This window comes from Alexandromys fortis, unplaced genomic scaffold (genome assembly GCF_014885135.2).
Source record: "Alexandromys fortis isolate MF-2015 unplaced genomic scaffold, M_Fortis_MF-2015_v1.1 scaffold_218, whole genome shotgun sequence".
Classification (NCBI taxonomy): domain Eukaryota; kingdom Metazoa; phylum Chordata; class Mammalia; order Rodentia; family Cricetidae; genus Alexandromys; species Alexandromys fortis.
Window position 1 is genome coordinate 201585 of NW_026068112.1, and position 17551 is coordinate 219135.

Consider the following 17551-nt stretch of genomic DNA (forward strand, 5'->3'; position numbering starts at 1 on the left):
GGACAGTAATCCCAGCATGTATGAGGTAGACGCAGGAGGATCCGGAAATAACGGGCATTATGAAGAGGTGGAGGCCAACCTGGGCTGCATGAGACCTTGTTTTTAAATAATCAATTATAAAGGAATAAAACTATCTGAGTTACAAAACCAAGAAACAACAAATTCGATGCGACGATCCCAAATATGCTGGAAATCCTTTTATCCTTGAGTTTGCATTGCTTTGCTCAAATTCCAGACATCGCAGGACGTGGCCTGTTGGGAGGAGAAAGGACTACAATTCCCATGAATCATCTGGGCACTACGTAACTCCTGCCAGACGCAACCGGTACAGCATTTCCTAGCTAGCTTTCCGACTCTTCGTAAAACTGAGGTAACGCAGGCTCCTCAGCGAGTACAAAGGTACCCCCCCCCCCAGGGTCTGAAGTGGGTGTTAGGGCTCTGACTCAGCCAAAAGGACGAGGTTGCACATCCTCCATTTTTGCAGCTCCTAGCCATGCCTTCCCAGTGCCCATCGCTCCGGTCGTTCGAACAATCGCCCCTGTCCCTCCGCTGCCGGCGTAGAAGCCGCATTAATCCGCCACGCAGTGCAGAGGCGGTTTTGGGATGTGCCCATCTGGGGTGCGTGGGGAGGGTGTGTGGACCCAGCTCTCAGCCCTGCGCCCTTGGTCTCTCCGCAGCGGATGCTGAGGGCGCAACTGGCCCGGTGCATGGTCTCCATGGCCACGCGCGCGTGTGTGTCGCGGGACAGCACGGGATCGGCGGCTGGCGGGCCAGTGGAGGCCGCCATCCGCGCCAAGTTGGAGCAAGCCCTGAGCCCCGAGGTGTTGGAGCTGCGCAACGAGAGCGGCGGTCACGCCGTCCCGGCCGGCAGCGAGACGCATTTCCGTGTGGCGGTGGTGAGCTCTCGGTTCGAGGGGCTGAGCCCCCTGCAACGGCACCGGTTGGTTCACGCGGCGCTGTCGGAGGAGCTGGCTGGGCCGGTACACGCACTGGCCATCCAGGCGAAGACCCCCGCCCAGTGGAGAGAGAACCCACAGTTGGACACTAGCCCCCCCTGCCTAGGTGGAAGCAAGAAAACTCGAGGGACCTCCTAATACCAGATTGGGAGAACAACCATCCTAATGGGCCGGATGAAAATAAACCACTAAATAACTACTACCTCATACCTTGATTTGTATGGACCGCTACCCTTTCTGCTAACATACACCATGCAGGGGTAAAGAAGCTCCTGGCCAGCGAAAGCTAAGCTAGAGAGAGCAGATACTCACAACTGCCCTTGCTGGCGCTAGTCAAGAAGGGCTACCCGGTCTGATGAGTCAGAAAGGGCCATGAAATAAAAGAAGCTGCCTCGCAGGGTCAAAGCCATGTTCTTGATATCTGTTGTTGTAGTGTATGTGATGGGGTACATGACACCAGGGCCCTCATGCAGAGGTCAGAGGACAACTCTTGGGAGTCTGGGGAATTGAGGTCATCAGCTTTATACAGCTGTTAGGCCCCTTCAGGCGTTTTTGTGAGAAAATTACGTGTAGACTAGAGAAGGGGTTCATGAAGAAGTGAAGTATTTGGTTTTTACAAGGATACCAAGAGGCCCGGTAGTGGTTGTGCACGCCTTTAATCCCAGCACTCGGGAGGCAGAGGCAGGCAGATCTCTGTGAGTTCGAGGCCAGCCTGGCCTACAAGAACTAGTGCCAGGACAGGCTCCAGAGCTACAGAGAAATCCTGTCTTGAGGGCAAAAACAAGGATACAAAGATTAAACCAGAAAGGAAGAAATCCCTGCATCTGAAGCAGGAAAAGAACCGAAACAAACACAACATGGTTTTTCAAGGGAAGTTCAGACGATGCTTAGAAGTGGCCTTTCAATGCCCTGTATGTGGACATTGTCAGAGAAAGGTGTTGCTGACCATAGCTTGGGCCGAGAATGAGGCTCAGTGGCAGAGCACGTGACTAGCTCCTCTGAAGCCTTGGGTTTAATCCCAGCAAAGCAGATGTGTATGATGTGTCTGAGTATATAATTTGACCATTTCTAACTATAAGCACTTATCTAGATTGGACCAATTGGGGGCAGTTATTAAAGGTATCAGAGTCCCGTGTAGTGGTGCACGCCTTCAGTCCCAGTATGAGGAATGAGGAGCAGAAGCAGGCAGATCTCATTGAATTCAAGGCAGTCAGGGCTAAATAGTGAGGCTTGCCTCAAAAAAAGAAACAAAACATAATGTGGTTTGATTAAAGTAGCAATGGACTAGAGTAAAGGAATCAGGAGCAAGCTGCAGGGAGTAGGAATTCCCGAAACACAGCTTAAAACTGGGGGCTAGAGAGCTAGGTCAGCACTTTGGAGCACTTTCTGCTCTTTCAAGAATCCATGTTTGCTTCCCAGCACCCACAACCCACCTAACAACTGCAATCACAGGGTATCTAATGCCCCCTTCTGGCCTTGATGGGTACCAGGCACATGTGCATATACATATGTGCAAGCAAAACACTTGAGCACATAGATGTATGTTTGTGTTACTTTTTGCAAGAATAACAAGGGCTCTTAACCCATAGAGTCGCCTTTAAAAAAAAAAAAAAAGAAAAGAACAGCTTAGGGATCTTTATTATTTATTTATTATGAATGTCTGTGTGTATGCCTGAAGGCCAGAAGAGGGCACCAGACCTCATTACAGATGGTTGTGAGCCACCATGTGGTTGCTGGAAATTGAACTCAGGACCTTTGGAAGAGCAGGCAATGAATGCTCTTAACCACTGAGCCATCTCTCCAGCCCTAGAGTCACCTTTCCAGCTGCCATAAATAAATGTTTTTTTAAACAAACAAAATGTAGATTTGCGGTACCCTATTCCACAAGTCATGACTAATGATAGAGGGGTTTGTTTATTTTGGCTTTGGAGAAGGAATAGTTTCACCGACACTATTTTGCCTTCCCCAAACTGTCCGGGTGCAGTCAAACGTGAGTGAAGAGGCCAAGAAGCTGACAGAGCCACTTTGAGTTTAAGGATTTGTACCCTTTATTTTTCAGCAGTATTTTTCATTTCGTTTTTCACGTCAATGAATCAGGTTTAGGGTTCCCCAGGAGACGAGAAAGTGGATGTGTCTCCCCTGGGGCTGTATGGGAGAGGGCTACGTCCAGCAACGGAATGGTGAGAGAAGGGGCACACGTACACGGGGCACTGGAGGAAGAAGGCAGTCCTCTGAACAGACACCAGAGTTAAACAGTCACCCACCTGGTTCAGTGTTACAAAATCAGGGAATGGCCTTGGGGGCGAGGGCACCAGAAGAAGCGTGAGGAGGGCGAGTTTGGATTTTCTTTGTTGTGGTTATTTTAACTTCCTGTTAGCTTTTTAACGTTGTACAAACAGCTAAAAACTCGAACACGGCACAGCTACAGAGGGGGCGTGGCTACAGAGGGGGCGTGGGAGAGGGGGGTACCAAAGAAAGCAGCCACACGGGGTAGGGAGGAACGGAGAGGCAGCTCTACCTACGGAGGCTGTTCTGTGGAAGGGCGAGATGGGGAAACTGAGGCTTCTGGTCCCTGCATTAGGGGTCCGTCACTGCCCAACCTCTTTAAGAAGGGTCGAGGGGAGGACCCCTGTTTCCTGCCCCTGCCCCAACTCCTTGTGCTTTTGGATCTGCTGGTTTGACCTTATGCCTGGTTATTTTCCCTTTCTTTCCTCTGTCCCCGGCCTAGGAGGACAGGTCAGGTGGGAGGGCTGTGGCTAGTGGCTGGAACCTCTCTAGAGAAGGAAGGAGAGTGAGCCTTGTCAGATGTCCCCAGGTCTCCCTAGATCGCAGGACTCTCATCCCGGCATGGCTAGTGCTTCTCCCTCCTCCCCACCCCCCAGCTCCAACACAGAAGACTCTGGGAGGTAATAGAGAAGACAGTGTTGTGTGTGTGTGTGTGTTCACTGACACTACCACCCTTGGCTTATATGTGAACAGTATAGTGGTACCCCAGCCCCATGGCATACACACACACATTCACACACACATACACACACACATATATGCACACATACAGAGTCCTGCTAAGCTGCCTCAGAACTTATATATAAATAAGAATCAGAAAACTAATTCCGTAAAATCCAGGCTTCACATTTGTAGCCTGAATTGAGGTGAAAATGGAGGCCAGAGGGCTGAGGTTTATTGCTACGCCCCAGCGTCCTTGGGAGGTTAGACGGCACCCAAGGCCCTCCCCACTCAAGGAATTCTTTTGGTCCAAGCCTCAGCCCCCAACATAACTCCATACCTGTGGTTCACCAGGGCCTAGGCAGAGGGGATAAAGGGGAAGGCAGAAGTTCTGGAACCCCTGGAACAGGGAAACAAGGGCTCCCCACTAACACTGGGGGAGAGAAGGATGCAACCCAACCTTCTCCGGTGCAAAGTCAAGGGTGGCAGCAGGTGTGGGGGGTGCCTCCTCCCAAAAGTGGGACGAAGGGACCTTCCCTGTAGTCCCTGCCCATCAGGGTCACACACATGCACACTGGCACACACAGCTAAGACACCAAACACAGGGGAGTGAGGACCAGGACGGCAGGGCAGGGAAGGGATCAAAGGAATTATTGGTCTCACAGTGGGCCTGCCGTCCCTAAAGTCCTGAGCCCCTCTCCTCACTGCAGTACCTGCCCCCGGGTCTCCGGCAGCTTCAGGGCCAGAGAGCTACCAAGGGCAAGGGCAGCGGAGGCAAAGAGGATAGGAGCAGCCTTGGTGATTCCCACAAAGGATGTGAAGATGCTGATCCCCAGAACTGCTGCCAGCTTGCACAGGGCATTGAGGAAGCCAAAGGCGGTGGTCCTGCTCAGGAGGCCCCAGTGACGAGCCACATGGCCGTCAGGGCCCAGAAGAAGGAAGACAGGCAGGTGGAAGAGTGAAGCCGGGAAAGATAGCCAACAGTGTTCAGGAGAGGGGAGGGAGGATGGAGGAATGAGGGGAGAAGGTGGGAAGGCAGACAAACCGGGAGACAGAGGAGACAGAAGCATGAGGTTAGTAGTTAGGAGTACAAGGAATGAACACAGAAGCTCCCAACTGTTAGGGGAAAGCTCAGCAGGGATGTGTGTCCTGTCCCCAATGACATTCTTCCCATTCAGCCCCCCACTTCACCCTACTTCCCCCATCCTGCAGCTCCTAAGCCTCCTCCCCTACCCCCAGCACACTACCTCTTGTCCGAAGGGTAGAGTTCAACAGTCAGCACGTCCAGCGCGTTCCAGGATGCAATGCTGACCCCTCCAAAAAGGCAGAGCAGAGCGATCATGGCTGACTCGCTGTTCCCAAAAGATAGGAAGAAGCAGGAAACACAGGACATCACACTGGAACCGGCTGGAACCAGAAGGGAGGCAATGAGTCCCAGCCGTGGTCCAGCTTACCATCAGCTTGCTTTGCGACACCTCCAGGGAACAGTTTCCAGGGTAGTCCTCAACCCCTCTGTTACTATCGGTAACAGTGACAGCCATTTATTCAATACCAATTTAGAGACAAGTAACTGGAGGACTCAGATGTACCTACCTGAGACAACAGCCCTCTGAGAGAGGTCTATTTTCCTTTCCTACGTCGCTGATGCAAGCTCACCCAGGGCACAGCCTGCCCAAGGTAAGTGGCAGAGCTGAATCTCCAACCTATAACCTCAAAATCTGTACCCTACTTGCCTGACATTCTCTTTAACCCCCTAGAGTAACTTCTAGGCAAGATCCGCCCCCCACTTTGCAGCACCCCTAAACAAAACATGAGAGGGGGAAGCTCTCTGGCCAATCTCTTCTGCGGCAGGAGGTGAGAAGCCTACTGAGAGCCCGCTCCAACCCCAGCGGCCTCCATGCTGATCAGCACCCGGCCCTCATCGCCTTACCAAGCATTCTGAGCCTGCCAATCTTGTCCATGAGTAGGGCAGACACGATATTGCCAGGAAGCACAGCCAACGTCCCCAAGAAGCTGACAAAGTACACCATGTAGGCACCTTCACCCGTTCCTGTCACATCGAGTGGGCAACCTTCCTTATTGTGCAGGAATGTACTGTTCACCAGACGACTGTTCACGAACTTGTACTTAAATAGGTCTAGGAGGTCAAGACACAGAGCAGACGGTGAGATGGTAACAGCTCCCGCGGTGGCTTAGGGATCTGCTGCATTTGTGGAAGTTAGAAGTCAGGGGCTCTCAGCATTATCCCTGGCACCCATTGCAAAGCATCAAATAAGATTACCATGGAAATTAACAATTTTTCAGCAGACCGTACTCAAGAAGCATGGCATGTCTGAGGCTTTGCTAGTCTCTGTTTCTTGTTTGTCCCTTTTGTCCACCTGAGCTGGCTACAAACAGGAGCCCTGCTGCTGGCCTAGGAACTGCTTCAAAAGAAAACATTAGATATGAATTTTAAAGTCCTACCCTCTTTCTCTCTGCAAGGTGGGAAAAATTTGCACAGTACTCTGTTTTGAGGTGAGATGCTTCAATCTCACAGAGCTACCACACAAAACAGGCATCTAGCTAAGACCATTGTTTAAAAAGTAGATTCAGGGGAGCTGGAGAGATGGCTTAGTGGTTAAGAGCACTAACTGCTGCTCTTCCAGAGGACCCGAGTTCTGTTCCCAGCACCCCTATGGCAGCTAACAACTGTCTCTGACTCCACATACAGATACACAGGCAGGAAAAATACCAATGCAAATAAAATAAAAATAAATTATAAAAAAAGTAGATTCAGAGGTTTTTTTTCTTACATATTTTAAAAAGATTTATCTTAGTAGTGTGTGTGTGTGTGTACCATGAGCTCTCAGAGGCCGGAAGACAATGTGACATCCTCTAGAACAAGAGTTACACGTGTGAGCTGCGAGATGTGGGTTCTGGGAACCAAACTTGGATCCTCCACCAGACCAAGTGCTCTTAACTGCTAAGCCATCTCTCCAGCACGCTTAAAGATTTGTTTTTTTGTTTTGTTTTGTTTTGTTTTTTTGGATTTTTCGAGACAGGGTTTCTCCGTAGCTTTTGGTTCCTGTCCTGGAACTAGCTCTTGTAGACCAGGCTGGCCTCGAACTCACAGAGACCTGCCTGCCTCTGCCTCCCGAGTGCTGGGATTAAAGGCGTGCGCCACCACCACCCGGCAAGATTTGGTTTTGAGGGGGCTGGAGAGATGGCTCAGAGGCCTGCTCTTCCAAAGGTCCTGAGTTCAATTCCTAGCAACCACATGGTGGCTCACAACCATCTGTAATAGGGTCTGATGCCCTCTTCTGGCCTGCAGACATACACACAGACATAATATTGTATACATAATAAATAAATAAATATTTTTAAAAAATGGGGGCTGGAGAGATGGCTCAGTGGTTAAGAGCATTGACTGCTCTTCCAAAGGTCCTGAGTTCAATTCCCAGCAACCACATGGCGGCTCACAACCATCTGTAAAGAGGTCTGTCGCCCTCTTCTGGCCTTCAGGCATTCAGACAGAATATTGTATACATAATAAATAAATAAATAAATAAATAAATAAATAAATAAATAAATAAATAAATAAATAAAAAGATTTGGTTTTGAAACAAGGTCTCATGAAGCCTGGCCTGGTCTTAAACTTGCTATTTAGTACACTTGTACTCCTGATCCTCCTGCCTCCACCCCCAGTGTGCACCCCCATCCTCAGCTTAGCTGTTTTGTTTGTTTCTCACTAGGGACTGGAACCAGAGAGTATCACATGAGCTGGACAAGTGCTCCACCCACCACTCAGCCACACTCTCGGCCCTTTTATCTGTTTTCATTTATAAAGTTCTGTGGGCTGGCCTTAAACTCTCTCTGTAGCCCAGGCAACTTTCAATTATCCTGCCTCGGCCTTCTACAGAGCGGGATTACAGGTCTGTGCTGCTAGCTGGGCTAAGAAAGAGATGGATGCCATGATCCCCAGTCTCTTCCTTACTGAAAATCCCTTTTCATTGTCTTCCCTTTTCCCAATAACCCAGTTTACCCCCTTCAAGCTCCCATTAACAATATCTCACTGAACTTTTATAATCATGGCTAAAGGTAAAGAAATGTGACAGATCAATGTTCATTATATGTCCCAAATCACTGATGGTGCCAGTAAGCGACTCCAAGGCTCCAGAGGACTTTCAGCTTGAGAACTGTAAGCTACAGGTTAAGGAAGCCTCCTTCTCCCTTCATCCAGGTCCCGGTCCTTGGGCTGACACCCGCTGGCCATCTTACCAGTGTTATAGAACACAGTGTTGATGAACGTGCAGTTGCGGAAGAACGTGTTGCTGGACGTGACGTCTTCGAAGTAACACTCCTCAAATAGGGAATCCTCAAAGGACACTGACTTCAGACGCAGCCCGATGAACCTGCAGGACCAATATGATGAGACCCGCCCCTTCATCCTCAGCCCCTCACTGACTTTACTCCCCGACAGAGATCATCAGCACTGAGAACACACAGGCTTTGCCTGGGCTCAGACTCGTCACAGTGACAGAAGTAACAGGGACAGGGAAGAGAGGCAGTGGAAACCCCGCTTACTTGTCATTGAAATACTGCCCCCCTCGGTGGATCTGGTTCTCCAGTGTGAAGTTAAATGTCACGTGCTCGACGCGCTCCCCTGGAAACACTTTGGTTCGAGCCGCATAGTCCACAGCCTGGAGATGGCGGATCATGTCAGGGAACCAGACAGTCAGACCATAGTAGCTGGGGAGTCAAAGGCGTGGAGTCAGACAGGACAGATAAGAGCCCTATCATCAGAGGGAGGGATGGACACTTCACCTGTGTGCTTAACCCCGCCTCACCCCCACATACCCCTGTGGACTGTGGTTCTGGAGTCAGACAGGACAGATAAGAGCCCTATCAGAGGGCGGGATGGACACCTCACCTGTGTGCTTACCCCCAGCCTCACCCCCACACACCCCTTCCAGGACTGTGGTTCTGGGGGCTTTAAGGTCTGCTTCCCAGGTATTCCCTCTTCCTCTGCCACCTCCAGCCCCTCAGCTTGTCTTATTCCCAGTCTCTCTGAGGGTTTAGATCCCCAGCCACCCAGTCCCATGTGTCTCCACAATGCAATGCCCCACCTCACTGTGCCCGGCACTGCACAGACTCAAGAGCTAGCTTTATCTAGAACAGAAACTATAAGGACTAGAGCGTGTCTACTCATCCTACTGCATTGTCCACACAGGATAAAAATGGAAACCCGCCAGCTTGAATTACAAGTTTGATGAATTCGTTAAGTCGGGAACCTGGATAAGGCATGGCGAGGATGCAGACAGAAAGCATCTTCCCTCATTATCTGCCCTCCATTTCCAGGCTCCTCGCTCTCAGGTCCACACAGCCCTCTCACCTGAAGGACATGGTGAACCACACACCCATCATCATCAGCGTGATCCGCCGGTACTCCGGACTGAAGCAGGAGAGGAAGTTTCCCCACACCTACAAGGGACACAGGGAGCGCCGAGGGTGACCACACTGCCATCTCATCTCACCGACCCCATTTTTCGTCAGCTCACTTTCACCATCGCACAGCCAAGTCCTCCGCCCTCCATCCCCCATTACCTGACCCCCCAGGCTCAAAGCCCGGACTCCCCAGCGCTGGTACCAGGTCCCTGTGTCAGACTGAATCTCAATCAATTCGTCCTCCTGATGAATCGTTTTAATGTGGGTGACCTGGGTCAAGAAAAGGGTGAGCTGCCATACCCCGTTTCCCATCCCACTCCGTGCATCTCTCTCAGAAGCAAAGTGAGTCGGGGAGTGGCATAATGCCCACGGGTGGGGGTATCGCTGAACTTCAGTGCGGGCTGACTGAAAACGGGCATCCAGAAAGGGTCCAAGAGGAGGTTGTGGTCAGGACAACGGGAAGAGCAGCACTTACTGAGAAGACCCGCTCGGGATGGCCCTTGGCTCGCATGTTGGTGTCGTGAACCTGCTTCAGTACCATCCAGGCCTCGTCATGCTTCCCATTCTAGAACCACAAGTGTAATTCTAACATGCCCTTCAGGGCTCCCAGAACCCATTTTAGAACCACAAGCGTGATTCCCAACATGCCCTTCAGGGCTCCCAGATGCAGTGTTTCAGAGCCCATCCCTCCAGTCCGTCTTCTAGGATCCCAAGATGCAAAAAGACTCCCAGCTCCCCTGCAACCCTAACCTATGGGGATACACATCAGCCCGAGCTGGGGTTCAGCAAGGTATGGTCAGACTCAGGCGAGAGTTGGGGTGGGGGTTTGCAAGGGAACAGACGCCAGCATAGGTCCTAGGTATTCTTCAGTAAAACAGAAAGGGAAAACCTACAACGTGGAAAATGATGGTCGAGTATATGGCCCGAGACGGAGCCACATCCCAATCTGCGCTAGAGACAGGTGCAGTTGGGGGTGGGGGTGGGGGTGGATCCCATCCTGAGCCTGCAGAATCTTAAGCCACCCATAGATGGGCAGGTTTCCTGACCTCTCCAAACCCCTCTGGAGACTCAATTTAGGTCAAAGGAAGCAAGAAAAGGTCCCTTAGAGTCATGGGCACAAGAAGGAGGAAGCAGTCCCAGGAGTGAACCAACCCCACAGCTAGCATCTTTATCCCCTCCCCACCCCACCAAAGCAATCCATTCACCTCTAGGAAGAAGCGGGGACTCTCTGGCTGCGTAGTCAGAGCCCCGATGGCAAACACAGAGGGAAAGGCACAGACGAGGACGAAGACCCTCCAGCTATGGAACTGGTAAGCTGAGCCCATCTGGAAACTCCAGCCTGGCAGACAGTCACAGAATCAGCAGAGAAGCAGGAAGCTGAGTGCTCCCATCAAGGGGAGCACAGCAGAGGTGGGAGGATGGAGACTCTGGGGGACTCCTGCTTACCATAGTGGGGGATGATGGCCCAGGCCATCGCAGCCGCATACACTCCACCGATCATCCAGAACATACAGAGCCAGCTCAAATGTTCCCCACGTTTCTCCTGGGCCAGAAACTCCGAAAAATAGGAGAAGACAATGGGGATGGAACCGCCAATCCTGTACAGTTCAAAAATTAATATTAGAAAATAGCCATCATCCCAGTCCCCTATCCCAGCACTCGGCACAGTCCCCATCCCCTCATCTCCACCTCAGACATTACGTCCTACAAACTCTTCTTGCCACCAGCCACCAAGCCACCATTCTTGGGATGACAGGAAACAGGCAAGCAGGTCTCCGGGCAAGAAAGGAGCAAGCATTAAGCCTTGAAGGTGGCCAAGACTCGAGAGAGGGCAAAGCTGAGGCCCACTGGAACTCAGTGTAGAGTCTCAGAGACAGAGTTAGAAGTAAGTTGGAGGACTCAGGGATGGGCCAGGCATAGGATTCTGCATGTTACCAGACAGGCCTTGGGCAGACATAGCTGGCCTAAAGATGGGGTGGGGAGTGGGAAAGGGGTTCATTTCCTCAATTCACACATATGTCTAACACCATACTAAGTGTATATTACAGCAGCGTCTTTAAGGGTTTAGGATGAGGACACTCACCCAACCCCAGAAAGGAGCCGGCAGAAGAGGAAAGTGCCGTAACCCTGGACGAAGGACGAGAAGAAGGCGAAGACACTGTTGACTGAGAGCGAGATTAGCAGACACTGCCTCCGACCCAGCCGGTCAGCCAGACCGCCCCAGAGGAAGGCTCCCACCATCATGCCTAGGTACACGATGAGACCTGTGGAGAGGAAGAACCGGGGGGGACGTGAGTCCATATGCTTCAGCTCTCCCATCAGCTGAGCACTGTAGGGGTTAAAACTCCTGGAGCAGAAACTCTGAAGAGTCTTCTAGAGGCTAAGTCTACTCAAAGATAGGGGGATGGGGGGGAGATGGATGAACAAAGATGGATCATCATTACTGCAGACCAGGTTTCAAAGGCAAAAAGGGAAATATTTAAGAAAAACCTTCCCTCACATTCCTTCCCTTCCCCCTCCTAACCCTCTTCCTCTCGCTCCTCTTTTTTTCCCTCCTCTATCACACATAACACTCACCACCCCCAGCTCACCTAGAAGTAAAATGGATCTGCCTAGATTCCTAGGTGTGCCCCCATCCACTCTACCCTTCCAGTTTGTTTGATTTTTTTTTAAATTGTGGTTGTTTTTTTTTTTGTTTGTTTGTTTGTTTTTTTAAGATGGTGTCTCATTCTGTAGGCCTGGCTGTCCCAGAACTTACTGTGTAGACCAGGCTACCTGGAACTCACAGATCCACAAGCCTCTGCCTCCTTGAGTGCAGGGACTAATGGGGTTCATATGCATTGCCCCTGGGGCCTCCCTTCCCCGCAACCCAGTTGTGATGCCCTCAAAGAGATTTCTTGTTTCTTAGAAAAGGGGTTTCAATACAGCGTTTCTTCTTTATCCTTCTAGCCCCAATACTTGGGGTCCTAAGAGTCCCCAGGTTTATTGTTTCTTTCCAAAAAACATTGGAATTTATTTTTTAAATCATCTCCAAATTTTGCATTTTATCAATGCCCAAACCAAGCCCCAAGAGAGAGACCTGTTCGTGGCAAAGCCAGACCTCTATAATTTCTCAGCGAGCCGATGGGATTCCTCCTTCTAGATCCCTGTCAGGAAAGGCCGTCGGAGACATTCCCGTCCCTAGACACGCCTATGTCTGAGATGTCCCTTCCTGCACCACTCCAAACAGACCCTTCCCGTGGATATCAAAGCGTTTCAAAGCTGTTGTTCTTGCTCTGCAGCAGGGAAAGCCAACTCAGTACCAGGGTAGAAGGCTTTGAAGATACCCTGCACAGTAGCCCCGCCCACTATGGCCAGATCCAGCAGTTAGGCAAACTACCACCCACTCAGACACTATTAGTGAAAGCCCCAACCCAGCTACAATCCCTCTCTTCCACACACAGCTTCATTTGCTCAACCTCCAGAAGAGGGTGGGGTGGGGGGTGCGGAGGGTCAGTGGGTGCTCTAGGTATATCATGTCCATGGGAAGAACTGGGCAGTCCCCAGCTGCAGGATGTGCACAGGGCTCTTACCTAGCATGCCTTTGTTGGAGTCAGACAGGCACATATCTTTCTCAGCACTGGGCAGCACGAAGCCCACCACAAAGACCTCGACGCCATCTGCCATCAGCGCCAGACCCAGCACGAAGTAGAGTGTCCACTGGAAGCGGCCATGGCCACACTCCCGGAGGATGGTTTCATATTGCTGAGCCAGTTCTTCCCGGTCTTTCCGCCGCTGGGCCTCCCCGCGACCCCCAGGAGGCCCCTCCCCATCACTCAAGCCCCCTCTCACTCCAGCCAAGGGTGCCCCATCTGCCATCCGTTCGCCTTTTCCCCCAGACTCTGCCCTGGGAATGCCCTGATATTCCCCCTCGTAGATCTCATCATCCTCATCGTGGCCCTCGGTGGCATCACTGGAAGCGCCGCCTTCCTCCTCATCCTGGGCCCCTTCTCCGCGGTAATAGCCATCAGCAGGGGCAGGGAAGTCATCATCATCATCTTCCTCCTCGAATCGGGAGTAAGACCTTCGAGAATACTCATCCTGGACCCTGTCCAGGCCCTTCACCACCTTCTTGGTCGCGTGCTTCTTAACTTCTTTGGCGATGTCTTTGGCCCCACGGATGAACGCTGCCCGATCTCGGAAGCCTTCTTCCATGATGGGGCTTGGGCGCACCTCACTTGATCTACCTCCCTTGCGGCTTCTTTTACAGCCTTTTGTTCAACAACTTGAGGGGTCAAGAAGACCCTCTCCCCAGAAGAAATGTGATCTGGTATCTTTGGGCTCAGAACAAGAGGGAGCAGGGCCTGTCCAGTGACGTCAAAGGTGAAGGAAGGGGAGAGTTTGGTTCTGCACCCAGTTCAATAGGGGGAGTAGGGGAGGGACGGGGAAGCAGGGGGTGGGATGGGAAGGGGGAGCCGGGTTGGAGAGGCTAAACTTGTCTCAGGGAGGGCTGCCTACTTCTCCTCCAGGAGCCTCTGGAGACCTAGAAAAAAGAGAGGAAAAAGAAGTTCACTAGGCTAGTGAAGGAGGGCCAATATGGAACCCCTCTCAACCCAGAAACTGACGTAGACCATGAGGAACAGGAAATGCCTCTACCTCTGGCCACCAGCCATCAAAGAGATGATTGGATGAGCTGACTGTGGGCACCCAACAGACAAGCCCCTTGACTTTGACCTTGGAGGGTAGCTCTACAGGATTTGCTCTGGAATCAGCCTTAGCCTAACTTCTGCCCACACTCAGTTCAGACCCTCTGCAAAGAAAACTCAGGAGACACTAGAATTCCCTGCTCTGGTCTGATGAGAGATTCCCATTGAGACAGAGCTGAGGATGAAGTGCGGAAGGACAAGCCCTCCTCCCAGGTTGCTCACGCCACTGATGGCGGGTCCTCCACAGTTCTTCCCTGGAGGTCTCCTCAGGAGAGATTTCTCCCAACTTAGACTAGTAGGAAAGCTCAGCCTCCAGAGTAGGCGAGACTTGGGTTTGGCACGGATTGCACAAGTATGACTTGTCTCCAAGCCCAAGCCTGGGCTCCCTCTTACTTAAACGGGGAAAGTAAGGGTTTAGCAGCTCAGTGCAGATGTGCTGACCTCAGGCCCTGGCAGAGGGAACATGTTAGCTCTAGTGTCACTGAGATGAAGGCACACCGTGGGATGCCATGCAATCCCTCCCAGAGATGCCTCAGCTGAGCCACCTCTGCATGTTCTGTAAGGTGAACAGCAGAAAGGGACATCACCAAGGAGAATGCTGGTCAGACCCGAAGCACGTGGCATCTGAAGTCCCCAGCCCCCTACTCGCTAACTGCAGATGGGCAGGCGGGTTGCCCCAGTTCGCCTGAACCTCAATGTCCTTATATTTAACTTGCAGATAATTAACTTGGGGAAACCCATTTCTCAGAGTTGAAAAACTTAAACTTCACAGTAGAGACTATGAATATTAGCTTGCCGCCTTCCCTATTATAGTGAGAAGGCACCAACAAAGCAGGGAGGTGCAGTCAGCAGAGGTCCATACTCAGCTGCTGATGCCCAGGAGCCTCCCCAGAACTCTGTGTTTATAAAAACTAATTCCAGCAGCTGGAATGATTAGAGCCTCTGTAGACCTACAGGATAAGGATCCCGAAAGGGAGACTTGGAACCTGGGTAGAAGGGACAAAAAGGAAAATCATGAGCTAAGAAGACACAGATGCTATCTCCTTCCTTCAGAATGTCACATATAGGCCCCCTTTCGCCTGTGGGGTGGGAGGTCACAGTTCTAGCGGGTGTCTAAGGTCTATAGTGGTGCCGCACTCCTCCAGGGTCTCCCTTCCTAATCCCCCTTAATTCCTCGGATCCTTCCTGAGTCGGTGACAGAAAGAGTCCACAAATACCGAATTGCGTAGGCAGCTGGTGGGAAATGAAGGGGGCCTAGGACTTCCCCTTAAAAAAAAAGACACCCCATAAATGGAGGTAGAAGATAACCTCCTTCGTGGCAACAGAGGACACAGGCCTAGACTCTGAGCAAGATCATTCCCCTAAAATAAGCCACTGCTCCCACCCAGCAGGAGCCTTGACTAATGTCTCTCTCTCTCTCTCTCTCTCTCTCTCTCTCTCTCTCTCTCTCTCTCGCTCTCTCTCTCTCCCCACACACACACACACACACACACACACGTGCGCGTGCTAGTGGAGAAGGGTAAGGAGTGCTATGTCATTCACAGATGAAGCACTGGCAAGGACAATGTAAGCAGCTGTCCAACAGTGACCAGAGCGGTGACCCCTGTGTCACCTTTTCTTCACAGCTCAGGGACCAACCGTCCTCAGTGCAGATAATTTCCACCCCTTGCTTTCTTTCCCAACCATGGTCTCCCCTCAAAGCCTGAAGAAGCATTTGGACCCAGCAAGAGCTGTTCCCGTGCCTGTTGACACTGTTTGTCCCTCACAGGTGGCTGTGGGGGTAGGGGAGGCTCCCACAACAGTAGACAGAGGCTCAACAGCCAGCCCCCTCCCCACCCGGCCAGCAGACCCAGGAGAGAGGGAAAGAAGACAAATTCTTTGAGCTGGTGAGGAAGCGGTGCTATATTTAGCCTGCAGAACAGCACGGAGTGGCTGAGCCTGAGGAAGAGAGACAGCACCGGGAGAGGTGGCGTTAAAGGAGACCAGACTGGGATTCACCAAGTCCTTTAAGGCTGACTGGCTTCACCTGACCGGAAGAAATGGGTCCAGATTTTCTGCAGAGGGTGCAAAGGGCGTATGGAAAGGACCTCAGAAGCAAACCATTCCTTTCAGGACAACTGTTCAGGTCCAGACCAGGCTCCTCATCAAAGCCCTTGATTTGGGGGCTAGCGAGGTCAGCCCATCCTATCCCGGGTCATTGGGAAGTGACAAGGTCATCAGCAAGCAGTCATTTATCAAAAGGGTCTCATGCCAAAGGACAAGGGACAGAGAAGGTAGGGTGTGGGGGTTCCAGAGCACCCTTCCACATCCAGCTGGATAACTGACCCTCCTACCCCTCTGCGGGACCAGCAAGGCTGAGCCTCACCCCTACAATCTACCCCTGGGTTCGGGAGATGGGAGCATCCAGTGTCAGCTGAGAATGCTCACGGAGAGGACAGGGATGCAGAGAGAAGGCTCCCGGCATACACAGGTTTAGAGACTGCCTCTACCAGGATTGCGGAGACCCCCCCACCCTCACCTAGCCTCAGCTCTGGCACAAGGCACGAGGCCCTAGGGGTGACTCCACTGCTACCCCCATCCCTGGTCCTGCTGCTGGACAAGTGCCCACTGTCATTCTGCGGTCCTCCCCTGCCCCCCTCAGCAACTGCCTCCAGCCCCAAGCCCCCCACCTGGGGGCTTCCCATCACTGTCTCTCCAGTCTTGCCTCCATTCCATCCTTCACCAACCCTGCCCCTCTGCCCCTAAGCCACCCCAGACCAGGCAGGAGAGACAGCACCCATTCTCGGGCCCCAGCCAAGGTCATTTATCATGGGATTGGGGGGGGGACATACGTCAAGGTGAGGAGGGGACTGGAGTCTGAGGGAACCCCAGCCTGTCTAACAACCCCTCACCAGGTTTATCTCCAAAGAGTGTAACGGGGACTTAGGCTAAGGTAGGAAAAAAAATCCTCAAAAATATGTGTGCATGTATGTATGGGTGTATATACATACATTTACATATATGTGTATATGCACATATATATTTATTTATTCAAGTATATTCTCAAAGCAACTGAAATAAATGACCCAGTCCCCAAACCAATACCATCACCACCCTCACCCCTACAGCAGGGACAGTCACCCTCCTCATAAGCAAAGCATCAGAAATAAAATGGCTGCAAGGCTAGGCAAGGATGCTTCTGCCTTGGGCGGGGTGGAGGTGAGAGGAGAGGGGTCTCACCTGAGCTGGGTTCCCGGGGTCAGGGAGTCCCCGGGTGAGGGAGGGGGTCCAGCCGCAGGGCTGAGGCGGCAGCAGCGACTGCTCCTCTACCAGGGGAAGCGGCACTGCAGACCTGCCCCCCGCACGCGCTCCGGCCCCGCCTCCGGCCCCCCTCCCCCGCTCCAGTGAGCAACGGGAGAGACCATTGTTGGGGGGGTGGCGAAAGAAAAGAGAATGGGGAGGGGACTTAGGACACAGAAAAAAAAAAGATGATGAAGGGACTGGAGGGGATTGTTAGGGCGACAGCGGGAAATGACAGTCTTTCCCAGTCCCTTCCTCCTA

The 17551-nt window shown here is 52.0% G+C and overlaps 2 protein-coding genes across 3 annotated transcripts; one reads left to right on the forward strand and one right to left on the reverse strand.

The window, feature by feature from the left end:
- The first annotated feature begins 215 nt into the window (after positions 1-215).
- Positions 216-1158, forward strand: Bola1 (bolA family member 1). 2 transcript variants are annotated; one of them, XM_050124607.1, is made up of 2 exons: positions 216-370; positions 678-1158. In XM_050124607.1, the coding sequence occupies exon 2, from the start codon at positions 681-683 to the stop codon at positions 1092-1094; it is 414 nt and encodes a 137-aa protein (XP_049980564.1). In that variant the 5' UTR covers positions 216-370; positions 678-680; the 3' UTR covers positions 1095-1158. The 2 variants fall into 2 exon arrangements, with proteins under 2 accessions (XP_049980564.1, XP_049980563.1); XM_050124606.1 differs by having other exon boundaries at positions 294-399.
- A 1862-nt stretch (positions 1159-3020) lies between these two features.
- Positions 3021-17334, reverse strand: Sv2a (synaptic vesicle glycoprotein 2A). Its single transcript, XM_050124596.1, has 13 exons — positions 17231-17334; positions 12899-13848; positions 11410-11590; positions 10773-10924; positions 10532-10665; positions 9802-9891; positions 9486-9596; positions 9274-9362; positions 8466-8630; positions 8160-8293; positions 5833-6039; positions 5150-5309; positions 3021-4787 (listed from the first exon to the last, which is right to left on the reverse strand). The coding sequence occupies exons 2-13, from the start codon at positions 13518-13520 to the stop codon at positions 4604-4606; spliced, it is 2229 nt and encodes a 742-aa protein (XP_049980553.1). The 5' UTR covers positions 13521-13848; positions 17231-17334; the 3' UTR covers positions 3021-4603.
- Between the last annotated feature and the right edge of the window lie 217 nt (positions 17335-17551).